This window comes from Spermophilus citellus (genome assembly GCF_964194105.1).
Source record: "Spermophilus citellus genome assembly, chromosome: 10".
Taxonomy (NCBI): Eukaryota; Metazoa; Chordata; class Mammalia; order Rodentia; family Sciuridae; genus Spermophilus; species Spermophilus citellus.
In genome coordinates, this window is record NC_138197.1 from 128,978,566 (window position 1) to 129,005,678 (window position 27,113).

Here is a 27,113-nt window from a genome sequence, read left to right on the forward strand (position 1 = left end):
GAACTCTCAGATATCCAGTGTGTACACTCTGTACCTGCTGAAACGGAGGCCCAGAGAAAGGAGCGGTTTCCCTTGACTAATGAAGTTCTACTTCCTGTCAGCTGCAGGGCTAGAGAGGCAAGCTCAGAGTGGGTTTCTTAGGTGGTAGAAATCAAGATGCCTATGGGAGAAGAAGAGACTTTGGGGTGCTGGAAGACAGGTAGGTATTAATTTAGTGCCTAGTTTCTATCAGCTGCCAAGCTACTTCCTTAGGTGGGGGAAGGGATTAAAGATGACTCAGACCTGCCTTAGCCCAGAGGAACTCAAGTTTGCAGTGCTGTAGCATGGTTTTTATTTGGGTTTAGGGAAGGAGCCACCAAACTTGTATTCACACAAAACAATAAATATCAAGTTCCGAACTGGGAAACCAGTCCCTGTTCTGTAGCTGTCGGTTGTATGATTTGGGATGCCACTCTCAATTGCCACTCAGTTTATGCTTGGGCACATTCCCTTTCAGTCTTTTTCTGTGCCATTCAGGAGCTAGCTAGAAATCAGTTGTGCCCTGTATTTCACCTTAAGTTGCTTGTTTGGGTAAAGCTTTGTTTAAGCCCCCTTATAAAGAGGAGTTTGCCAGCCTATGCTTGCCCAAACATCTAGAGAATAACTAGCAAGGCAGCCAAGATAAAGAGGCAGGATCTGCAAGAATCGTTAGCAACTGAGCATATTTCTATAAACCAATAAAGGTTTTTCTATTTTGTTCATCTGTTACCCTTATGCTGTTGCCACTTTCACATGCAGTGTCTGTAGGCGGGAGTATGAGATAACAGCATTGCACAAACGAAAGTGAGTGGAAAAGGGCTGCTTCCCCTTTAAGGCAGCTTCAGCCCCAACTCCCTCCCCTTTCCTGATTGACAAACCTACCCGAAGTCACATGATCCGCCTCTATTTGAAGGTCACAAAAAGCTGCTTCCTTTAGAGACAGAGGGGGAGAGAGAGAGCAAGAGGGAGAGCGAGTGAGAGAGAGAGTTAGTTCAAGCCAAAATGGCCGACAGAGTCTCTGCTGGTTTCTGAATATTTAAAATACAAAAAAACAGATAGACAAAAAGAATTCATTTTTTGGACCTTTTTTCATTTCCATTTCTACCTTGTATGCCTCAATTTGCTGGATTTAAGCACTGCTGCACTTTATGAGGTTGGTAAATATTTTCAATTTTTTTAAACCAATTGATTTATATGGATCTTGTCTAACCGTTTTCACTAGTGCTGTTGCAAATCGACATTTGTCTAGCGTGGAGACTGGCTTCAGACATTTCATGAATCTTTGTAAATCAGACCCGTGATGTACTTTTGGTTCGGCATTTTGGAAATGGAAAAGACTTGGTAAAATATTTAAAATTTGAAATGATTGAATTGAACTTTTAGCTTATATGTAGATTTTCATCATCCTTTCTTTCTTGCAAATAAGTAAAGCTGCAAGTAGTTGGAAATTTGATATTTAGAGGATTTAAAAAAAAAACACAGACCTCCCCCTCCCCCCTTAAATCTGCTGCAAAAATTTGCATAAATATAAATGGGTTTGCATTCTTTCGGCTGCTAAGGCCGACAAAGGATCTGGGAGGACAAGCCCTAGAATGGAAAAACCTTCTTCTTTTTTTTTAAAGCGCGCCATCCTTCCTAGAGAGATGTAAAACCTAAAGCAAGACCTGATACGTTTTAAACCTCAGGTTGGGGGCGAGCGAACGCCAGGAGGTTTTGGGTTTGTAGATTCTTCAGCTTGAAAACCTCCCAGGCAATATGTGGCTCACCCTCTCTGCGCGCGCTCGCTTGCACTGGGTCTCTCTGTGTGTGCTCAAATGTGCAGCCAGATGCGCTTTTATTTTGATCATGGTTTCAACCAAATGGTAGGACTATCTTGTAATCATGATATCTTAAAGATATAAACAGCTGTTCACTCTGATTAAGAATTGTTTCTTTTCCAATTCTACCTCTAGATTGGCCTCCATTCCCCACGAAATAAAATTGTCATTTAATTTGGTACAGATGAATAACTAGGCTTTTCAGCACAAATTCAGGGTGTACGTGTGTGTTTGCTGATTTCGGCTGTGTATCCATTGTGAAGTGGTCATTTAGGGTCACATAAATAAGCAGCAGCCGTGTGATTGCTAGTAACCCCTGAAACTGTGCAGTGCCTCAAGTTAAATTCCATTACTCCTAATGCAGGATTCTGGAAGCCTGTAAGCAGGGAGGAAAGAAAGCTGAAAACTTGCTTTCTCAGAGCCACCTCCCCCTATCATTGTGAGGGTGTGATGTAATGGTTCCCGGTCTGGTGGGCTGAAAGGGCTGTAGTTTGTGATGTGGCGGGTAAACTGCCCCCACCCGGGTAGATCACCCCACCCCCTCGGCACATCCCTGGCTCTGAGAAGCCTTGTTTTCTTTTCTCTTTTTTTTCCTTAATTTGTATCCTCCTGATTTATGCCTTGGTATATTGACATGAGAAAGAGACTGTTCTTCTAAATCTGTTACAAAGTATAGTTTAGAAAAGGCATTTAAAATATGCAAATGGATTGAATTGTCATATCCCCATCATTAAATATGTAGGCTTGGATTAAAGCTAATTAAGCATAAATGGAATAATTTTGATCAGAAGGGAGCAGTGTTTTTTGTTGTTTCCTTTTTAATTAATCTAATTATGAGATACTTGCTGGGTCTGAAAGTGTTAAAAAAATAAAATGGGAAAAATGCTGGACCATTTTGAAAATTTGACAGTCTGGAAGAGGGTGTGTAGTGCTTTCAAAAGCTTTATTCACTGTTAAAATGGATTGGCCTCTTGTGCTGAAAATGGCCTGTTTCTTTGGGCCAATTGTGTGTAGATGAAGGGACTTTCACGCTAATTTAACCGAAAGACTTTCCATTTGAATAATAAAGATAATTAAAGTCCTCTGTCTCTAAAGAGCAAGTATTTTATTCTTTTTTTAAAAAGTAATGTTGTATTAGTAATGGTTATAGTAGAGAAGTGATGGTTTAAATTCAGTGTAAATTTTTTGGTGATATAAATTCAGCTTTTGTGTTCAGAGGGATTGGAAACATGACATTAAAGAGGTAGCTCAATTTGTCTCTTTAATTTATTTTTACAGTTGGAATTTAAAGAAAAAGGAATTACCTTAGTGGTGGGGAGTGTTGCATTGAGGTGGGCCCGAGGAAAATTAGAGCTCTGATTTTTGTTGTTTTCTGAAAATGAAAGCAATTATTTGGGGCTTTACTTGTTGAATGATTCATTTTACACCCATTTCCTAAGTTGGCCTCACTGAAGAAAAGAGGAAAACCTCAGCTTTCCGTGTTTCGCCCTTAGCTTGTTCTTGGGGACTGTGTGAACATGTGAATGGCAGGTTGATTCAGCTTGCAGAGCCGAGGAACCAGAGAGGGTGCCTGCTTTCCTGCAGAAAAGGGAAGGGTAACGACTAGCAGAAGGCCATCTCATTCATTGGCTTTTTTTTTTTTTTAATTTAAATAAATGTTTTTTCCCCCTGAGATAGTTGAAAGGTGATATAAATAAGGCCTAGTCTCACTGGTAGTAGGCATGATGGTGAGTTTTAGAAGCTCAGCTGCCATTTTGGATCTGAGTACCTGCAAAGCCAGTCCTTGTGGCTCACCAAATCGGTGGACATTCAGAGCAAACGAAAATAGGTAATACGTCCTGTGTATAAATAGATATTATTCAGTTTGTGCCTTTTGTTGAAAGTTTTCTATGGATAGTATGAATTGAAACTTTAAAAACTTAAAAGATGTGCTTGATGTTATGAAGAGCACGACCCAGAGGTATTCAAACTTGCATGTTGTGGTTTTACTTTTTATTTATTTTTAATCTATTTATTGTTTTATTTTTTTGGTACTGAATTGAACCCAGGGGTGATTTACTACTAAACTACATCCGTAGTCCATTTTACTGTTTTGAGACAGGGTCTTGCTAAGTTGCTGAGACTGGTCTGGAACTTGCCATCCTCCTGCCTCAGCCTCCCTAGTTGCTGGAATTATAGGTGTGCACCATGGCTCCCAGTTGTAGTTTTACTTTTTAAAAATCAAAGGAAGTTCGTTCTTTCCTTCCTTCCTTCTTCCTCCTCCTCCTCCTCCTCTTCTTCTTTTTTTTTTTTTTTTTTTTTGGTGTGTGTGTGTGTTGTGCTAAGATTGAACTCAGGGCCTGTGCATGCTAGGTAAGCACTCTATCACTGAGCCATCTCTCAGCCCCCAGAGGAGGTTTCTTACTTGAGAAAGTAAATGTGATCCTTACTAAACTTCCTTCCCCGCAATCTGAATTTATGCTGACTCTACTTGTGATTTATAGTGCTGTCATTATCCACAACACTGCTGTGTTTTAGAAAGAAATGCCCCAGGCTTATCACCGAAATGTCACAAAAACTGATAGTGTTTATCAAAATTGGTATCTTTAGGGCTGGGATATATAGCTCAGTTGGTAGAGTGCTTGCCTCGCATGCACAAGGAAGGCCCTGGGTTCAATCCCCAGCACCATCAAAACAAAAAAACTGGTGTCTTTAGCCTGGTGAGGTGGTACCCTCCTGTAATACCAGCAGCTCAGGAGGCTGAGGCAGGAAGATCACCAGTTAGAGGCCAGCTTCTGCAATTCAGCAAGACCTTGTCTCAAATTCTAAAAACTAATTTTAAGAAAAGAACTAGGGCTATAGCTCTGTGGTAGAATACCCCTGGGCACAGTCCCCAGCCCCACCAAAAAAAAAAAAAAAAAAAAAAAGGAGGAGGAGGGAATAAAAATGGTATCTTAATTCTAAAGTGTTTTTCAGGCCTTCCATCTGGTTCCCAGAAAGTATTGGCATCTTTGATCCATGGTGTGAACCCAGCTCTGTTGTTGAGCTTTGAATGGCCATTTATTATTTGCTCTTGTCACTAGGACAGTCTTTAAAAATAAACTACTAAAATTTGGAGTAGAGACTTTGGTAGCTTCTCCAGCTCGTCAACCATTTCAGAGACCCTGCAGGAATGATAGGTGATGCTGAGACCTTCTGGTCCTGCGGGTCAGGCCTAGTAGTTAGAAGAGATATGGGGTGACTCTCACCCTACACAGCTGTTCCATGACCGAAAGGTTTGGGGGAATTTAACTTTTATAACTCTGATCATATAATCATTGATGTCTGCAATTTACCTGGCTTGAGGTGTGACACAAGTGAATGTACTTTGTCCCTCTTCTTAAGGAATATCAGTCTAACAAAGTTGTTACAAACAGGTCATCTCAACTTGGTGTTATGTATGCAATATTAAGAATTAGTGCCAGGGTTCAGAAGTATCCTGAGTATCTTTGTTGGGAGAGCTGATATTTAAAGAAGTCAGATAATTACTCTTACTAATTTTGAGTCATCATTTAAGTATCATATATATTTTTTATGTGGAACTTGTGATTGTAAGATGGGGTTTCTGACCATTGGGGACCTACAGCCATCCCACCCTGAAATGCATCTGATCTTGTCTGATTAGAGAGGGGGCAGCATTTGCTAATTGCTTCCTACTACAGTATTGTTTATGGGTTTATACTAATCCCGCTTCCTTCACCTGCTTCTTGAGATTAAGACTGGTGGCAGAGTGGGGTGAGGTGAATTGAAGCCACTTAGCTTGAAAAGGGATTTAATCCATGAGAGTGATGTCTTAATATGGTCTCTCTTCCTTCCTTTGTATATTCATTCAGCAGTCATTTATTATACCCTGATGTAGGTGCTGAGGGATCTAAGAATTAATTTGGTCAGACCATAATTCTGGATGCTACTTGGTACATGTGGAAATATTTGCTAACTAGAAACTGTGTAACTTACTGGTTTTGAGTTTTGACTTGGTTAACACTATAGTTCTCTTTACTAATAATCCTAGAGAATGAGTGGTTATTTTTGCTTCTTGTTGCTTCCAGGAATGCTTAACCAGTGAGCCACATCCCCAGCCCTGTTAGGTTTTTTTTGTTTTGTTTTGTTTTTTGTTTTTTTTTTTTTTGTTTGTTTGTTTGTTTTTTGAGACAAGGTCTCACTAGGTTTCTTAGGTCCTCACTAAGTTGCTGAGGTTGGCTTTGAACTTGTGATCCTCCTGCCTCAGCCTCCTAAATCTCTGGGATTACAGGTGTGCACTACCATGCCTGACTATCCTTATTTTCTTTAGCTCCTTCTTCAAAATTAACTTTTGAATTATCCCTGAGAATGTTGTAGCCCAAAGTTGCCTGCCTTGTTAACTCTGTCACATCCCTCAGTTTTCTGTTTTTAATACCCCTTAATTGTATCCCATCTAAAATTATACTACTTATGTAGTAGGCATTTCTTCCACAGAACTATAAGCTTACCTGAGAAGAGACACCTTCCCTCCTTCCCTGTCTTGCATACTGTTCTGTTCCCAGAACCTAGACCAGGGCTTGGCAGGAGTAGGTGCTCAATAAAAATGTATTTGAGTTGGACTTGAGTTTAAGGTCACCAGGACTAGCTGTGTGGTAATAGGCCTCTGTTTCTTCATCTGTAAAATGAGGATAGCATACTGTTGTGAAGCACAAAGGAAATGCTGTACGTAAGGGCTGGGCACTTAGCTTATTAGTTGCTTAGTAAATGTTTCCTTCCCCTTTGCAATGTCTGCTTTTGTTGATAAACGAGAAAGGCTTTTATGGCCCACAGAATGCCTCCGTTCTTTCTCATGGCCACCAGGATCATGAAGCCGTGCAGGGATCGTGCAGAGCTCTGGCCTGGACAAGGACAGGACCAGCGCCGAGTCTTTTCTTTTTATTGAAGTTCCTATGTTCTTCTAGTCTAATGTCGAGTTGATCCACGTTTGCTTGGCTTTTCATACGTTCTGTTTTGCATCAGAAGTCTCTCAGGAGTTTCACATGAATTTTTCTTAGAGTTACAGGGCAAAGGAGAACATGGAATTTAGTATTCCCCTTCATTTTGATTATCTTAAGTTTACACATGTAAATTCTACTTTTTTAACCAAATTATTACTAGTTTTGCTTTAAAAGACAGAAAAAACAAAATTTAGGTCAATTGCTCACTTTATACAATGCTGTCGAATTAATATAGATGACACAGAAATGGCTTTCATCCATTGACCTTGAAAAAAGTTTTTTTTAACCTACAAAGTTAAAATCTATTTAGCCACTCATTCAGCAAGTAATTATTGAGTACCCATTACATGCCAGGTATTGAGGTAAGTGCTAGCATAGAAGTAGTGTGAAAATTTTCTCCAGGCATCATTGCTGAATTAGAATATAAATGTGGGGAGGCTGGTTGATGCTCAAGTGTTAGGTGATTACAAAGGAAGGACACCCAGCCCAAGTAGAGGTGACAGCTTATACAAAGGTCCTGCAGCAGGAGTGGCTGCTGGCGTAACTGCACATAGAATACGTGGAAGTTGTCAAAGGATGTGCTTAAGAGAAGAATGATCTGGTTAGTGAGGTGAGGCTGAAAAGCTAAGCCTTGGTTCATTGAGGAAGCGTCTCTTAAGTTGTTTTGGAAAATCTTTATCTTGAAAATAGTTGGAGGGTTCTGAGCAGGAATGACACTTGTTTGGATGGGGTTTTTGGGAATGGTTGGAAGTTGAGTATAGGTCCAGATGATATTACAGTACTCTCAGGTATCTCTCAGGTATCAGTGGTGGCTTGAACTGACAGCATTGTTGGGAAGAAAAGGATGATTTCCAAGGGCACTGAGGAAGACTTTATAGGACCCAGTCACTGCAACGAGGAGGTAGGCTTGAGGAAATGAAAAATGACACCTCTGGCCTGGCTGCTGTGGGGAGAAGCGTAGTTTCATCCACTGAGTTAGAGCCCACGTTGACAAGGACAGCTGTGGGGTTGAGACCAGGAGTTCATATTTGGAATTGGAGTTCATCTTGGCATGTTCAAATGAAGGTCTGGAATAATTAGAGGTTTGGTCTGGGATAAAGATTAAAGAGGGACTGGGGATGCAGCTCAGTTGTAGAGCACTTGCTTAGCAGTGTGAGGCACTGGGTTCAATCCTCAGTACCACATAAAAATAAATAAAATAATAGTGTAGTGTCTATCTACAATGAAAAAATTTTAAAAATGATTTGAGAATCATCAGTAATTCCAGTTTAATCAAGGTTTTGCTTTTTAAGTTGACTTCCTTGGTAAGCTGTCAAAGATGACATACCCACAATAGACAGTGCAAGATGCTGTTCCGTGCTGTTAAGGGGACACTGTGTTTTAGGGAATATAAGGTTGTATCTTCTTGTTACTACAACGGTGGTCGTTAGAAATACCACAGGTGTTTGAGGGAGGAGAAACATTGATTTCAGCTATGTCCATCTGGTCATGGGAGGCTTTATGAAGAACTGGTATTGAGCTGAGTCCTAACGATTGGGCAGAATTGTAAGGACTCCAAGGGCGGGCCACTGGAGCGTGAAGCAGGTGGAGGAGGGCTGTAGACGTGGTACGTCCAGCAGGATGGGTTGGAGACTGGGATTGGGAGGAGTTGGAATGATTGCTGAGTAGTTTGTCTTTTTGGTAGATCATGGGGACCTGTTGAAGGTTTGGGGGCAGTGTGAGCAAAGTGGTATTTTGGGACAATTGATATGTCTATGGGACAGAGAAGGACAGGCTAGGGAGTGAGGGCCAATTTAGATTTGAGGAGTGAGGTGGACAATTTAGAATCTGGCAGGACAGGTGGGAAGCAAAGGCATTTAGGAAAGGGCCTGCTAGAAGACTGGACTAGAAAAGGGACCGGTTCTCAAAGTGAGTGCTGGGAGTCTTCAACAGAAATGGAGAGGATGAATTCCACCCCAGATGCACAGAGCTGTTGGGGACTTCCAGATGGAACCATTCAGCAGGCAGTTGGCAGTGTGGAGCTGCAGCTTGAGAAAAAAGGGGTCAGAAGAGAAGATAAAGAATTGGAAGGCATCCACAAAGAAGTGTTAGAGAAGCCAAAAAGTGGATGAGGTCACTGTGAAGTGAAAGGAATAGAAAAGAGAACTGAGATGGGAAGAGAAAGAGGACCTGGGAAAGGATTAAAAGAAGGGTGGGTCTGTGGGAGAGCAGTCAGGTATTGAGGATGAGGGGAGGGCTTTCCAGTCTCAGGTGTGGTCAGCACTTTCTGATGCTGCACCAGAAGAAGAATATTTGTTTACAGCACTGTTCCCAAACCTGGTGTTAGGATGTGTTCCAGTAGGGAAAGTTTGGAAATTGTTAGATTATACCTGCACTGTCCAGTAGAAATAGAAAGCAGGCCAACTGTTACCTTATAATTTCTAGGACTCATATTAAGAAGGAAGAAACAAAGTAATTTTAATTGTGTATATATTATTTAACCCAGTATATATAAAATATCAGTCCAACATGTAATTGATTTAAAACTATTTGATATTTGATGTTCTTTTTTTCACGGTAAGTTTTAAAATCTGTTGTGTATTTTTGAGTTTCAACACATTTTAGTTTGAACATAAATTTTTCATAGTAATCACTTGATCTATATTTAGAGTTCATAAAATTTACTACTTTGTGGAAGGAACTGGGAATTGAACCCAGGGGCACTGAGCTACATTACATCCCCGATCCTTTGAGACAAGGTCTTGCTAAGTTGCCGAGAGTGGCCAAAAACTTGGAATCCTCCTGCTTCAGCCTCCCAAATCTCTGGGATTACAGGTGTGCCACCAGCAAAATTCACTACTGTTTAGTGAAAAAGTAAATTCCCACACCCAAGTTTTATCAGATATTCAAAAGTATTCTAGCAATGCAAGTAACTTGTCAGTTTTTATATTTAAATTAATTAAAATTCAGTTTGATTGGCACTAGCCACACATGGCTACCATAGTAGACACCACAGTGGACAGCTCAGGGTTATATGAAGTAAAGAGTCTACTCCAGCCAGCATGGGTTCTGAAAATACCCACAATGATTTCATACCATCACAAAGCTTTCAACAAAAAGAGTGTTACTTTGAACACTGTTGGCTTAATGGAATTTTAGAATTGAAAGTATGATGTCCCTAATGTTGCATGTAAGGAGACAAACTTTTTTAAAAAGTACATGGATTTCAAAATTTAAAATACTGTTTTAGCTAAGGTCAGCAGAATGGTACATTGGTAGAAGGTCCTAAACACACAGTTTGTGTCATTTTTCTGAAATGGTAGGTGTATAGGGCTGGGGTTGTGGCTCAGCGATAGGGTACTCGCCTAGCACGTGCGAGGCCCTGGGTTCCATCCTCAGCACCACATAGAAATAAATAAATAAAATAAAGGTATTGTGTACAACTACAACTAAAAAATTAAAAATTAATAAAGAAAGAAATGCTTGGTGTGGAGGCCTACATTTAAAAACACACTCAGTGGGAGGGGTGGGAGTTTCTTTTGACCTCAGTGAGATGGTGGGTGCATGTGGGAGGGGAATGTGAAATGAGGATCCATGTGGGGTTTTTTTGGAACTTTCAAGTCTGCAGTCCCAGCCCCTGGTGTGTGGTGACATGTGAGGGAAAGGAACCACAGGGCTGGTTAGGTAATGCTTCTTCCTCACCTCTGCTTGGCAATGTGTAAGCATTTTTGTATTATTTGCCCACCAGGCTCAGTGGAACCAATATTTACTGAATATGGGTGGATTTTATTTGTTTATAAAGTGCAGGTTTGAAGACTTTAATATTCTCATTGATTTCATAGACTGCTTTATAGCCGTTAACTAAGTAGACCTTCTAAGTAGTAACCAGTAAAGATAGAAATGACTTAGAATTCTGCTTGGAACCAACCTTATTCACTCTGGAGAGTAAGCATTGTTTTTGGTTACTGCAGTTCTCATTTCAGCTGACATAGAGGAGCTTATTTTTCTATGAAGTACCCTGTAAGAGTTTGAGGTGGCAGCTATTTTGCCCTGGTTTGGTTTTTAAATGTTACTTAATATATTTCTTTCTTTATTTTTTTTAGGGGGAGGGAGTACTGGGAATTGAACTCTGGGGCACTCAACCACTGAGCCACATGCCCAGACCTTTTTTAAAATTTTATTTAGAAACAAGGTCTCACTAAGTTGCTGAGGCTGGATTTGAACTCTGAATTCTCCTTCTTCAGCCTCCTGAGCCACTGGGATTACAGGTGTGCGCCACTGCACCTGATTCCTTTTTTTCTTTAGACAGGGTCATGTTATGTTGCCCAGGCTGACCTCAAGCTATCCTCATGCCTCAGCCTCCCAAGTGCTAGTTCTGCAAACTGCACCACCACTCTGTGGGTTGTTTATTTTTTAAATCGGTATGGAAAGTAATGCCTTTGTAAAAACCAGACTGTGGTTGTGGCTTAATAAATGCTCTTTAATGCCTTAATAAGACTGGTCCTTCCCAGGAGTCCAGGGCAGCAAGGCTATGGTCAGTGGTTGTCTTTGGGTGCCATTGTTTCTTTTACTCCCTTGCTTACAACAAATAATAGCTGTACTTTTTAATGCCAAGAAGTTCCTGTTTATAAGCTGAAGTTGGATAATTTGGTAGCTTAGAACAGGTGCTTTCAAACCTTTTGATTGGATCCACTTGTAGGAAACACAATTTGCATTGACACTGTGTACACGAATGTATACATTGAAGCAAAGTATTTACTCTGGGACTATATGTAATGTGTTCAGATACACATTTAAATCCATTTTAAAACAATTTTCTTTGTAGTTGTAGATTCGCAGAATGCCTTTATTTATTTTTATGTGGTGTTAAGGATTGAATGCAGTGCCTCACACAAGCTAGGCAAGCCCTCTGCCCCAGCCCCAGCCCCCTTAAATCCATTTTGTAAAATACAAAACAGAACCCCCAAAACCTGATCCCAACCTGCTAAATTGGTTTAATGATCCACTAAGTGTTCTCTTGCTGTTGTTTGAAAAGTGTTAGAGGAAACCACTCAAACTCACAGATGACTGTATTCCAGGATATGATTCCCATTTTTGCTGTTCTAGAGAATCAAATTTATCAGTCTCTTCAGTTATCACGCCAAGTAAATTCATAAGCGACTTTAAAAAAAAAAAAGATGGGCTGGGGATGTGGCTCAAGTGGTAGCGTGCTCACCTGGCATGCGTGTGGCCTGGGTTTGATCCTCAGCACCACATACAAACAAAGATGTTGTGTCCGCCGAAAACTAAAAAAAAAAATAAATATTAAAAAATTTCTCTCTCTCTCTCTTTAAAAAAAAAAAAAAAAGATGCTTATTTGTTACTTTAACATGCGGGGGATCAGAATGCTGTCTTCCCTGTCCAGGACAGGGACATTCTGATAAAAAAAAAACTGGCTATCTATATAGAGAAATGGATATTTGCCCTTATCTGCGTGTATGTTTATGCTAAGAAATGAAAATGTGTACAGTTAGTCCTCTGGAACCATGGGTTCTGCTTTTGTGGATTCAATAATCATGGATCAAAATATTCTGGGAAAACAATTGTGTCTGAACCAAACATGCAATCTAGAAATGATTTACAGTATATGGGAGGGTATGCATAGGTTATGTGCAAAAGATATGCTGTTTTATAATGAGTTACTCTTGAGCATCCATCGATTTTGGTATCTGAGGGGGATCCTGTAACCAGTATCCCTTGGATACTGAGATTTTAAAGACAGTTAAGTAGAAAACATCTTTTTTTTGGGGGGGGGGAGGGGATTGGGGATTGAATTCAGGGGCACTTGACCATGAGCTACATCTCAAACCCATGTTTGTATTTTATTTAGAGACAGGGCTCACTGAGTTGCTTAGTGCCTCACCATTGCTGAGCCTAGCTTTGAGAAAACACCTTTTTAACTGTACCAGATTATGTATTCTTTTGGAAAACACTGCCATGCTCCTTTTTTTTTTTTTGAAGAAGGCAACCTTGCCTCCTTACTTTCCTTTGTTTCACGAAGATACATCTCTCGGCTCTTGATACGTTCTGTCTTCAGACACATTCAGTATTTTTTATTAGTTCAGTGTTTCCCACTATGTGTTGGGGATACTAACAGGTTTATTTCTCTTCAAAAGAAAAAAGATGCCTCTCGCAATCAAACTGAATTAAACTGGCCTTTGCTTGCCACAGGACTTCTATTTATTTATCATCATTATAATTAATTTTTTGGTGCTGGGAATTGAACCCAGGGTATTTATCCCTCAGCCCTTTTTTATTTTTTGTGTCAGGGTCTCACTAAGTTGCCCAGGCTGGTCTTGAACTTGTCATATTTCTGCCTTCATTGTCTTCTGCCTGCACTGTCACACCAGGCTGCCAGAGGAATTCTTAAAAAAGAGTGTTTGAGATAATGATTTGCATTGGAGCCGGTTGTGTGGACTTGCCTATAATCACAGCTGCTTGGGAGGCTGATCACAGGTTCAAGGTCAACCTGAGACCCTGTCTGAAAGGGGGAAAGATGTAGCTTAGTGGTAGAGTGCCCTTGGTTTCAACAGTACTGGTGCAGGGTGGGGTGGGTAATGTGCACTGTGAAATCTTAAGGGATGAGTATTTAAATTTTTTTTCTTAAAATACCAAGTTTTTTTGCTTTATTTTTTTAGTCTTAGTTTGCTAGGGTGTATGATTAGCTTTCCATTTCAATTATTCCTTTCTAAAACTACTTCCTAGTCAAGCAAGCTGGATTTGGGTGTTTCCTGAGTCTTCTCACTTTCATGATGTGGTTTCTAGACTTAGGTGTCAGGGAACTGGAACATTGAAACAGCAGTATTGGAATATAACATGAGTTACTAGTTTTAAATTTGCCAAGTAAAGGATTTTTAAAACCCACGGTTTATTACTGTCATTTCAAAGAAAAAAACCCATTTTAACAAAAATGGAAAGGGGATAATCTCAGAATAAGAGAGACATCTCATTAAATTGAATATTGCTTTATGAAAACCATTACTTTTTTACTTTCTTCCTTCCATCTATCAGTGCAGGTACTAAAGTTCAGCATTTGGGAACCACTTTCTAATTACACACTCTCTCAGTATGTATTACAATTAACCATGTGCTTGCTGGTTTTATTTATTGCCTCACTCATAGGTTTACTTACTTCAAGTTCTGGGACTACTTCCATCATTCTGGTTTACTAACTATAATAATGGTAGTTTCATTGAGTCACACTTTAAGAAAAAATTACTTCATGCTGGACTCAGTGACACATCCATAATCCAGCTACACAGGAGGCTGAGGCAGGAGGATCTCAAGTTTGAGGCCAGCTCCAGCGATGTGGTTCAGTGGTACAGTGAAACCCTTAGTTTCAGTCCCCAGTCAAAAAAAAATTTTTTTTTTATTCTAATATACTATGAGCAGACAACCAGTCCACATTAGTGTTAAGGGGTGGGGAAGATGTGGGGGGAACAACTCCATTAGGTACTGAGTAGTTGTAGAATCTAGAATAATAAAGTCGAAGTATGTGGTCATGATGATTATGTAAAAGTGGCAAGTAGGTCACAAAGTGACTATTGCTTATATATATTTTAGCCATCTATTTGCAAGTTATGAATAATGTCCATGACAGATGGCAAAATTTTCCATTATATATATTTTAATTTTTATGTTTATCTTCCACTTGCATTTTGAATGACAGGGACCTTAAATATGGCAGCCCCACCTCAAATGCCCCCTCACTTCTCTGAGAGAAGAAAGTGCTTTTCTTAGATGCAACTTATGCCTGTGATCAAGGGGACCATAGCCAGCAGTTCACTGGCCTGCCCTGCCATGATAATGCTATCAGCTGGTGGGGATTGCCACCCCACAAGCCTTAGATTCCTTGTCAGAGTCCTGGGGCAGAGAGGAGAAGAGGAGAGGGTTAGGATTGGGTGTGTCTTGAGCTTGAACTTGGAATAATCTAAATCCTGTATCATTGGAAGAGCGTGTTTAAATTTCATGAGTATTTATTGACCGTACAAAAATTATGTCAGGCACTATACAGTGCTGGAAATACAAGGGTAAATAAGAGCCACCTTTTACCTTTGGAACCTAACTAATGATGTAAATGGGAGGTTGCAGGTAACAGGCAATGGAGAAAGGCCTAGGGGATAGGGTAGCCTCTCACAGCGAGAGAACATTTGAGCCAGGCCTTCAAGAATGAAGAGGAGCTGCTTGGGGGATGGTAAGTAGCCTGGGTTGGGTGGCTAAGAACTGAGGTGCTGAAGTTGGGACCCTGGTGCTCTCAGGTCAGCCCAGGGTTAGGAGGTCACGTGGCCTGTGTGCCTCAGCTTTCTCTTTGGCAAAATGAGAAGAACGATTACTAGTACCTACTTCGGAGAGTTGTTCTGAGGGCTAAGTGAGCATTTGTTGTAAGTGCTCAGCACATTGCTCGGGTTGGTGTTCCCTACCGCTGTCATCACTGTTGTTGGCGTTTCAGAGGCCAAGGGAGGTAGCATCCGCAGAGGCAGGGAGTCCGGAAGCCCTGGGAGAGGCTGAGCACAGTGGGCTGGTTGTGTGTAAGTGTGGGCATCTGAAGGAGAGTGGAGGGTAGTTTGGAGTTGTGTTTTGATGGGTTTGTGTTCTAAGAAATTTGGATTTTATCTCATAGAAAGCAATTTTTTAAAGCCAGCTTGCCATATTGATGTCCATGCTGAGAAAGTGGTGACCGAAGAGCAGAGGGCAGAAAGACCAGCAGGGGACCGACTGAAGGACAGAAGTAGGCAGTGGCAAGAAAGAGGGAAAGACTAGATTCCCAAGACACTTGAATTGGAATATGATGAGTAGGGGGAGGAGGTGTGGCTCCCCAGGCCTGGTGAAGGGACCATGCCCTGAACTGGGAAGGAAGTTCGGCGGGTGGAGCTGGTGGTCAGAGTGCGCGCTGGGTGAGCCAGGCAGGGGGAGGTTGGAAGGTGGAACATTTTGGTCTGCCAGACAGTTCTTACAGCAGGGCAAGCCGGAGGGAGGGGCTGGAGCTGAGGAGAGGTTAGGAGCTGTCAGTTTACACAGAGCAGCGGTGGGTAGGGAACAAGGGTGGTGCAGGAGGGGCTTAGGGAAGTTCTGGAAGACGTCTGGGCCAGGGCCCCAGGGGTCAGCCAAGATAAGCCCTGGATGTTGGCAGTTGATGTGGCCTGATGTGGCATTAGGGTCCAACAGCCCCCAGACAGTGTTCATCCTGCTCACTGCTGTCTGTCACATAGAGGAGTTGCCCCATGGATTTTTTTTGCTCTCTTCTGCCAATACATTGAGTAGTTCTAAGATAGGAACTTGGTGTGTAATCCTAGCACCTGCGTAGCTTTGGACACACCCAGTGGGTGCTCATTGAATGTTTGTTGAGTGAATAAGTGAATCCAGGGTGACTTGAAGTGACATCAAATGTCTATTGAGTGTCATATGCATTTCAGGGCTATACTAGTGCCTGGGGATAAGCAGTGAGCGAAAATTCTTAAAATTCTTGTTCTTGGCTGGGCATGGTGGAGCACACCTGTAATCCCTGTAATCAGCCTGTATGTAATAAGCGCTCTACTGCTGAGCCATAACTACCCAGCTCCAAATATGGCCCCATTTTATATAAGGGACTTGAACATTGGTGGATTTAGGAATCTTCCGGGGTCCTGCGGCTCACAAGGCTGAGACAGGAGGATCACGAGTTCAAAGCCAGCCTTAGCAAAAAGCAAGGCACTAAACAACTCAGTGTAGACCCTGTTTCTAAATAAAGTACAAAGTAGGACTGGGAATGTGGCTCAGTGGTCTAGTGCCCCTGAGTTCAATCCCTGGTACCCACCCCCCCAAAAATAAAATTCCTATTTTTGGTGGGCTTACATTCTGAAGCATGTGTGGGAAGGCTGGGGGAAGGAGCACAGAGAGGTTTGAAGGCACAAAGGTGAACAAACCCTCTGCCATAGTGGTAACCAGGCATTTGGTAAAGCAAGTTAACGTGAACATGGGAGAGAGGGTCAGAGGAGAGACCTAAAGTGTGGGAAAAGATTTAGATGACAGGTTAGCCTCAGAGAGAGAAAAGCAAATTGGAATTAGAGGGAAGGGTATTGGAAGGAGTTCCCCTAGGAAGCATCAGTGTCTCTTTTAACGAGGAGGTAAAGAAGTCTAAGTGGAGAAGGGGAGCCTGAAGGAAGACAAACCGTGTATCTAACAGCTCTTCTTCCCCAACCAAGAAAAAGAACTGGCTCCAGGGGCTTCGCTGGTGTTGCCTGAGGCTGTGGCTGTGTAGGCATCTGGTGCACATCAAGGTGGAAGTGCAGTTGGTTGGGGTTGTCTGAGTCCCAGTGAGGATTGGCCTGAAAGGTAGTATGGGAAAATCCGGGGCTGGCAGGGGTGGAGGGCTGTGCTCATGAGAGCCCAGGCTGAGCTGGGAATGAACTGAAGAGCAGGAGTAGGTATGTGGCCTGAAGAAAAGGAAGGAGAAGGTCCAGGTTGTACCTCCCGTGTTGGAAGGGAAAGCTGTAACATTACTTCTTGTGTCTTCTGCCTTGAATCCAGGCTCAGTGCTCCAGGTGTTGCATAGATGCACGCTAACTTGTTTAATCTTCCTGAAGACCAGAGAGTAGGTAGGCAGTGACTCAGACAGCCTTGGCTGCTGAGTTTGGGTGCTTGAGCACTGTGCTGTGCTGCCTTAGGAAGAAAGAAGACAGACAAACTGGGGTGGAGGCCGGGTAACCTTTTTTTTTTTTTTTTTTTTTTTTTAATTTTTTCTTAGTTCTCGGCGGACACAACATCTTTGTTGGTATGTGGTGCTGAGGATCGAACCCGGGCCGCACGCACGCCAGGGGAGCGCGCTACCGCTTGAGCCACATCCCCAGGCCGGGGCCGGGTAACCTTCAGGAAGCAATGGCTTCCCGAGGTTGCTTTCTTCTAGAAGGAAAGCCCCAGAAGCTTTCCATCTAGAAGAAATACCTGGGATGATACAAAGGAAGGGGGGCTATGAATTGTTCCCTCTACCTTTTAAAATTAATTTTAGACAACAGTGCACAGTTGATCTTCTGTATCCAAGCTTTCTGCATTCTCAAATTAAACCAGCTATGGATTGAAAATATTCAGAAAATAAATTTGTGTCTGCATTGAATGTACAGACTTTTTTCCTTATTATTTCCTAAAAAATACAGTGTTACAACTATTCATATAGTATTTATACTATATTAGGTATTATAAGTAATCTAGACATGAGTCAAAGTGTACAGGAGGATGTTTGAGGGTTATATGCAAATATGGGCCCCCCCTTTTGTAGTTGGACACACAATACGTTTGTTTGTTTGTTTGTTTATGTGGTGCTGAGGATCCAACCCAGGGCCTTGCAGGTGCGAGGTGAGCACTTTGCTGCTGAACTATAACCCCAGCCCCAAGTATGGCCCCATTTTATGTAAGGGACTTGAACATCGGTGGATTTGGGGCTATTCGGGGGTACTGCAGAAACTGAGGGCCAAGGGCTGACCATGCTGTGTGACCATTTGCTTTGCTCACGTCTCAGTCTCCTTTAGTAAGAAACAAAGCACACCTAACACTTCCTAATTAAGAAAGACTGTAAATACAGATCAGTTTATGGATTCTTTGAGCTGCAGCACTGTCTCTGTTCACCTGTCCTTTCCCCACCAAGTAGGAAAGTACAGCCAGAGCTCCTGGCCCTACTTATCTGGTGTGTGTGTGTGTGTGTGTGTGTGTGTGTGTGTGTGTAAAAGAATGGAAGTTTGCATTGCCTTTTGCAGAAATGCTGTAGTGTCTCGGGTAGAGGTTTGGGGATACAATTTCTGGTTTGACAAACAGGAATGTGTTACTCTTTTGCAGGGAGTGTTCACTTAGATTTTAGATTGAATGGACTTTTGGGTAACTAGTTGGACTTCTGCTATTGGATGAGGAATTTCTTCTCTGGCTTGTGCCCTCCCCTCCATCTGAGGCTCCTGACCTGTACTCAGGGTTTAGGTCCTTTAAACTAAGCCTGGAGGCTACTGGGAAGCTCAGAGGCACCTATCCACAACATTTTCCGCCTGAATGAGGAGAGGATTATTTGCAGAGACCACAGTGTGTACCTCAGCATTTTGTTTGCATTCTTTTAATACCTGACTTTGCTCTTGCAGCAGATTGAAGGAATGCTACTCTATCTTCTATCTCTTCAACATAAACACATTTTTATGGTTTTAAAAGAAACAACACAGAACCACATAATCTTATTTGCCAAGAAAACTTAGTCAAATATTGAAAATGTAGAGCAAACAAATCATCTGGCATTATTTGCTGGCAATTTTTAGATTCACTCCTGATCATAGTGTTTTTGCTCAGTACCTTTGTCTAAAATGTCTTACCTCCTGGGCCTTTCCCCCTTCTACCTAGTTCTCTTCTAGGGACTAGCTTTTTAGTCTTGTTTTGTTTGTCTTTTAAACATAGCTAGAGGCCCATGTTAATAAACACCTTTCTTTCTTCCTTCCTTCCTTCCTTCCTTCCTTCCTTCCTTCCTTCCCTCCCTCCTTCCCTCCCTCCCTCCCTCCCTCCCTCTTTGTTTATTTTTTCTGGTGCTGGGGATTAGACCCACAGCCTTGTACTACTCTACCTTTGAGCTACGCCACCAACCCATAAAAATTTTTTTTTTCTTTAAAGAGAGTTTTTTTTTTTTAATATCTATTTTTTAGTTTTCGGTGGACACAACATCTTTATTTTTATGTGGTGCTGAGGATCGAACCCAGCGCCCCATGTATGCCAGGTAAGCGTGCTTGAGCCACATCCCCAGCCCCCATAATGGGTTTTCGATGTGATCTTCCATCCTAATACTTTGTTATTGGTACTTGACAGAGCTACATAGATTTAAAAAAGAAAGAAAACCAGATAACCCACCACTGAAATAAATTGTGCATTCAGTGGTCCCAGTGCCCATAGGCCAGGATTTACTGGATTCTCTGGGACTTTTTTTTTGGTACTTGGATTGAGTCCAAGGGTACTCTACTGCTGAGTTATACTGTTTATTTCTTGTCCCTTACCCCTGAAATATTAATACTGTTCTTCTGGGTCATGGATGGGTAGTTGGTTGTTTTAGGTTATGGACCCTTACTTGTGTTTTCCCACATTTCCTTTGTCTTGGCCCAGGGCAGTGATGGGTAGACAGAGTTTTCAGGGGGTTCTCTCTGAGGTTCTGTGGGACCAGTTTTGAAATTGCTCTGAATCAAGGGGCTCTGGTGGAAAGGACTGAATAATATTCATTTGGTGACTATTATATAGTGCTTTTGGATATTTCTCATTACCTCATTTCTCATTACCAGTTTTACTGACAGCCTGATGGGGAGAATAATTTTATCCTTACCAAAAATAAATGAGTGCATACATCTCAATAGCCAGACTGAGGCCCCAAAAAGAAGTTGAGGAATTGGGTGCTATAACTCAATATGTTCTCTTCCCAAATATCCTTAAATGCAGTGCAGAATAATATGTTGATTGAATCCTTGTTTTGTAAAATGGAGTGTCTTAAATAAAATAGTGATGCAAATGTTGGGAGCCAGTAGCTTGATGGGTATCCTTTGCTGTGCATTTGTAATAAATAAGAGTACTGAGGCCCATGCTGGTGGCAGGTATAGGTCTTCTGGAGCTGTGGATGGCCCCTGAAAGGCTTTTGATTTGTTTTGAAGCAGCATGTCAGATTAACTAAAGAGAAATCACTGACAGGCTAAAAACTTAATTTCAGATGATGAATTGAAAAGTAAGATTGATTAATAGACATTTTAAAAAGAATCTTAACTGTATCAGGTTAAGTTATGATTCATAAAAGTGCAATCAAATAGGACTTATCAAAGCTATAATGAAGAAAATAGAATCATTTGTAATTAGATAATAATTAAAGGCAAGTACATGCCCAGTGATTTTGAAGTGCTTGAAAACAATTAGTTTTCTTAAGTAGGTTAAACATCTGGGTTACAAGCTTGTTTACACATTAATTTACTTAGCGAACCTGTTCTTCATAGATGATGCAAAGGTGAACTTTAACTTAGTTTTCTGAATTATCACAAGTTCAGATTTAATGGACATCCTTTTAAGAATAGTTTTACATTATTTTTGAAAAATTCTAAAAGTATTTTCCTTCCTCTTTTCTCTCCTGAAAAATTCTGTTAGTCCTAAAGGCTAGTAAGTAAATTGGCATAGTAAGGTAAGGTGTTGGAGACCTGGCCAGGGGCCTCAGAGCCCAAGTAGGCTGAGGAGGCCTTCACATTGAGGGAGGGTCTGGTGTGTTGTAATAGAACCGAGGAGAGGTGGAAGTGTCTGTGTAGGGCTGCATGACAGCAGCAGCTGGAGATTGGGGAAATTTGAGCATGTACATTCAGGATAAGGGGAATTAGCAGCTCTTACTATTGGGAAAGGGTTAATTAGATATAATTAGAAATATAATTAGAGAGGAGATAGCGAGAATGAACCCTTCAATGTTAGATTGCAGTCAGAAGTATTGGTGTGGGCACATGGATTTTAATAAGTACCAATAAATATAGAAATAATATCAGTGTTAAATGTATGCATTCTGTGTGTGTGCACTTGCATGGGTGTGCTTACACATATACTTAAACTAGCTCTGTCCATAGTGCACAGTGAGAATACCTAGGAGCAGCGGTATTTCGGTAGCAGTGAACACATCAGGTGCTGGAACTTGGCCTCTGGATACCATTTTCTACTAAAAAGAACCACAGCTGTTTGGACAAATAGTTCATTACATAATAGAAGCAGAAATGTTTAAGATGACCAGGCGCAGTGGTGCATCCCTGTAATCCTAGTGGCTGGGGAGGCTGAGACTAGAGGATTGTGAGTTCAGAGCAAGCCTTAGCAATTTAGTGAGGCCCTAAGCAACTCAGACCCTGTCTGTAAACAAAATATTAAAAAGGGCTGGGGATGTGGCCTGGTGGTTAAGTGCTTACAAGTTCAATCTTTAGTACAGAAAGAAAGACAGAAACAAAGAAAGGGAAAGAAAGAGGGAAAGGGAAATGTTTAAGGTGAATCTGGAACATCTCATATTAGAAAGTAAAGACATCCAGACTGGGTGTGTGACCCAGTTGTAGAGTGCTTGCCTAGCATGTGTGAGGCCTTGGGTTTAGTCCCTAGCACTGGGGGAAAAAAGAATAAACTCATCTCTTTTTTTTTTATTTTACTTTTTTAGTTGTAGATAGACACAATATCTTTGCTTTATGTATTTATTTATTTATTTATTTATTTTTTTTAAAGAGAGAGTGAGAGAGGAGAGAGAGAGAGAAAGAATTTTTAATATTTATTTTTTAGTTCTCGGCGGACACAACATCTTTGTTGGTATGTGGTGCTGAGGATCGAACCCAGTGCCTCACACATGCTAGGCAAGTGCTCTACCGCTGAGCCACAATGGCAGCCCCTAAACTCTTCTTTTAGACATTTTATTTATGTATGTATGGATATGTATATAATACATATTATAGATCATATTGAGTATTTTTGATGTGCTAGAATACTGCTTCCCTGAGAATACAGTGGTTATTGATCAAAAGGAACACCCTTCCCCACCACTACCAATCTGCATCCCTGTGTTATCCAGAGGTGGCCGTCACTTCTTTATACTCCTGCAGGAGAGAATCACTGGTAGGTGGCTGAACTCTAAATTCATATCTCTGTCCTGCCAGAAGCTATGAAATCTACTCAGCTTCATAGCCTCTTGATTCTGTGTCTACAGATTGAAGATGTTACTAGTCCCATCTAATAGACTGTTGGGAGAATTACATAAGGTGGTAGGGGTACACATAGGGTGCTTACACTTGTGTGTGGCACACAGGTAGCAAGCACAAATAAATGTGACCCATCACTGGTACTACCAAAAAAAAAAAAAAAAGGGACCCATAATTTCATGGTGTAAATACCAAACTGGCTGTGGTGGCACATGCCTGTAATCCTAGTGACTGGGGAAGCTGTGGCAGGGGAATCTCAAGTTCAAGGCCAGCCTTGGAAATTTAGTGAGACCCTATCTCGAAATAAAAAAAAAAAAATTAAAAGGGGATTCAGCTCAGGGTTAGGATACCCCTGGCTTTAATCTCCAGTCCAAAAAAATAAAATAAAATCTCTAACCAACAGACATTTAGATTATGATCTTGTACTTTTATAAATAATCTAAAAATTGCCATATGCATATTTTTGCATACTTATGCTTTAGAAACCTAAGAACATTTTGTTGTCTTTCTACCATGAAGTTTTGCTTTTAGTGGCTTTTGTTAGTCTCTTATTAGTGAAAAACTAGATGAAGGATGTGGAACATGTCTGAAATTCTTTGCTATCTAGAAGTGGAGCATGAGCAATATGGAATATGAAATACTGGTTTAATTCCAGTGTTATTCCAGCTTTGTTTTTACATGAAAATTTGCTTATTTTCAAATAATCATAGAATAGTTAGGTGATTTTGCTCAAATTTGGAAGGATCTTATAATAGTGATCATAGAAAATTGAAATTACTGTGTTTCAAGTAGTAAAAGACAAAAAAGTAGCATGTATGAGGTTTTGAGAATTTTTTCTGATGGATTTGGAATGTCAGAGAAGAGAGTAGATACTAATTCCTGCTTGCTGTAGTTTAAAGTCCTTTAATTTAGATTTCATATACCTATATACCCTGCTTCAAATCCTCCTCTAAAAACTAGAATAGAATTTTAAAACTTCTAAATGCTTTTTTTTTTTCTTTTTGCCTCTGGCAGACATATTTTGCAGATGACCAACTTTCTATTTTGAGTTTTTAACAAGAATGTTGCCTCTTATTACCTTTCACATTTGAAAGAAGTATCTTATTTTTACAGTATTATAATTGCAAATAAACTATGATTTTCCTGCACTCAGTGGAGGAGTGTAAATAGACCATTGCTACTGTGACTGTATAATGAACTCATTGTAGGACAGGAGATTTGCTTGCAAGGTATTGCTTCAAGATAGTGAAGGAAGCTCTCACAGTTTGGAATTACGTGGCTCAGGCTTTGGGAACACCAAAATGTTTCCTCCTTGTTATTGGTCATGTGGATCCCTAGTGCTTGATGATGTACTGAAGGGGTTCAGCAGAACCCAGCTCAAGTAGGGACGGGAGTGGACAGAATGGAGAGGATAATTGCAGATGGGAGGGAACTCTGCTCTTCAGATCAAATCTCTGAGAGTTTATGTTGCTGTGTTTCTCAAAAGTGATGGTCCATCAGCATCACTTCTGTCCACCTTTTCGTCACACATTTTGTCTTTTAGTGGGGAGGACTTCAGGCCTATTGTCTTAAGAGTGTGATGAGACCAAGTTTTCTGTTGAATGGGCTTCAGCTTTGCAGGATGACATTAGCTTACAGGTTTCAAAAAATGCCAGCTGCCTATAAATAGCCTGTCCCTGTTGAGTGCAATAGAATTAACTACTGGCTATCACATGTTTAAAAAACTTGACCAGTAGCTTAAACAAAACACATTTTTGGTCCTTAGCTATTGGTACTTCCCAGCCAGGTGTCAGGACACTCTAGTGCATCACAAAGACCTCACATGTCACAGCATGCAAGGTTTCCACCCCCTCTGCCCAGGGTCTGGCTCGCCCCCTTAATGGATTCCCACCAGGGTTGCTTCTGGCTGTATGACCTACCTTCCTCTTTCCATCAATCCATGTCCTGCCACTTGCCCTTCCATCACAGAAGTCAGCTTCATGAGAATACTCTTTGCTTCTACTTTAATCTCTTCCAGGTATGTCATGGATAATGCAAAAATGTACAGTTGTAAGATATAGTGGAATTGGGAAGGCTTTCTTTGGTTGCTTTGATAAAAGCCATTTATGGTATAAAAGTTCTTGGTAGCGTGTGTGAGTGCACTGGGCATCAATCCCAGGTCCTTACACATGCTAGGCAAATGCTGCACCACTAAACCACATTGACAGTCCTCAGTTACAAGAAGTTGTATGTTTAAAATGAAATTTTCAGACCCAATTTCTTTTTTCTTCAGGTTCAGTCATCAGATAGCCTCTTGTGATGAGTGAGGCCTTTGCTTTTGATGATTTTGTTTTTGTTTTGTTTTCATTTCTTGCCACATGGCAGGTGCAGCTGAGAAAGACTTTAGAAACTGCAGGAAATTCTAGCCTCACTTTTCTAAGGGTTCAGTGATCTAGATTCCAGGAGGGCTGTTAGACACAGGGTAGGAACGGATAGTAGTTGGCATTGATTTGGGCCTCTGGCTTCTTTTATTGCCCTTTATAAAGTGTCTATCTTGCTGGGTGTGGTGGTACACACCTGTAATTCAAGCAGTTTGGGAGGCTTGAGGCAGCAGTATCCCAAGTTTAAAGGCCAGCATGGGCAACTTAGCAAGACCCTGATTCAGAATAAATAATAAAAATGGCTGGGGATGTAGCTCAGTGGTAGAGCACCTCTGGGTTCAATCCCCAGTATCAAAAAAAAAAAAAAAAAAAAAAAAAAAAAAGCCAGTTGCAGTGACACACATCTGAAATCCAAGCAATTTGAAAAGCTGAGGCAAGAAGATCTCAAATTCAAGACCAGTCTCAACAACTTAGTGAGAGTGAGACCCTGTCTCAAAGTAAAAAGTTAAAAAAAAAAAAATAATTAGTATGTAGCTCAGTGGTAGAGCACCGCTGGGTCAAATCTCCAGTCATTGTGTCCCTCCCAGCCCCCAAAGGGGATGTAGCTCAGTAGTGAAGGACCCTCTGTGTTCAATTCCCAGTATCAAAAATAAATAAATAAATATATAATAAAGTGTCTTTTTCACTTTCCTTCCTCGGTTTTCTGCCTTTCCATTTTCCTATCCAAAAAGCATCACGTCCTTCAACCCTATTTGTTACTTCTACTTCTTACCTCTATTTGTCTCCAAAGGAAATGACAGAAAAAGAAGAAGAAATAATACAATGTTTTGAGCAAAATATTTAACTATTTCTTATGTGTTGCCACATTTTTTAAAAATTTGTGGAAGATTTAAATACTTTGTCTTGGATTTTACAAGCTGTCTGCACTATTTCAACTATGAGTTCTTTGTTGTTTTTTTAATGATAAGGAAATATGGGGGCAGGTACTTTATATGAATACACTTGCAAATTTGAGTCAATTTTCTGAAATATAAAAATACAGCGTTCATTCATGGACAATTAAGGTAAACTGGGCAGGCACATTCAGTTCTTCCCCCTCTAGGGCTGCAGCAGCCAGTGGCCAGGACCAGTCAGTCATTCTAGATTCACCCTCTGCCACATTCATTCCCAGGGACTTGAGGAGCCCAGGTGATATTCCTTTTCTTGGCTGTTGACCTGCCTTTTTGCTTCCTCTATCCCACTGTATTTAGGAATGCTAACAAGTGACTAGCCAGAGCAAATTTTTATGTGTTGCAAAGCAGTTTGTGGAACTGGGTTTTAATGTGTGCACCAGTATTTTAAGCCTGATGTGTTTCTAAATGATAACATGTGTAACCCACCCAGGGGGCAGCCTGGCTTCATTGATTCTCTTCTGTGAGAATAATTGACTCTGGTAACTACAGAGCTGCCTGTGGCTACTGAGAAGCTCATCTGTACTTACACCACCTGCTATTGTTCTCTCTGGTGGTAGTTTCTTCGGTGGCTGCTGCTGCTTTTTCTATTTTTAATAAGTTACCAATTACTTGGTTTTTGTGGAACACCAGCAGTTCATTGAAATGGCACAGGGAAAATGTAGTTAGTTTCTGACCTTCATTTTCATTTAACCACTGAAATTAACGATATTAAGGATTTTTATTGGTTATTATTTTGAAAGTATGATGCATTTTTATCTTACTAAATAGCACTCTTCAGTTTTCCATTTTGAAAGCAGTATACAGCCACATGGCTAAGAGCACTTTGCTTACCATACATTAATTAATTTAGTGACATTAATTTCAGGTATGTTCCACAGATATGAGCTAATAAGCTGATCAGCTGTTTCTGCCCACTCTTGGCCCACATTGGAGTGTGCTGAGCGCCCCCCCCCATACCCCTTCTTCATTGGATGGCTTGTTGTTGTAGGGGAAATTGCCAGGTTCTTTGTGTGTTTTGTTCACAATATACCTTAAGCGCTTAGTAGAAGTTAGTATTTGTGGTGCTGTAATAATCAAACAAATAAAATTAAGTAAATAGACTGTGGGTGTTCACTGATCATTTTTTAAGGTAAGACTGAGGTGTACACCAAACAAAAAAAAGGACTCCTTGCCATCCAATCAAGGTCTGAATAGTACTGATATTCTGGAAGTACCAATTCTGTGGTTTACATATTAGAAAGAATTTAGACATAATATATTAATGTAATCTCTGAGAACTCACTAGGTCCGTTGCTGG

At 40.9% G+C, this 27,113-nt stretch overlaps 1 protein-coding gene across 6 annotated transcripts in view; it reads left to right on the forward strand.

The window, feature by feature from the left end:
• The window catches only part of TNRC6B (trinucleotide repeat containing adaptor 6B), a 246,723-nt gene that overhangs the window by 111,223 nt on the left and 108,387 nt on the right, over nucleotides 1-27,113 (forward strand). The window contains exon 1 of one of the 6 annotated variants that reach the window (XM_081309336.1): nucleotides 957-1,171. The exons of the other annotated variants lie outside the window; for them this stretch is intronic. Coding sequence (XP_081165462.1) covers nucleotides 1,167-1,171 — 5 coding nt within the window. The 5' untranslated portion in view covers nucleotides 957-1,166. Of the gene's footprint in view, nucleotides 1-956; nucleotides 1,172-27,113 lie in introns of those variants that run through there. 6 annotated transcript variants of the gene reach the window in all.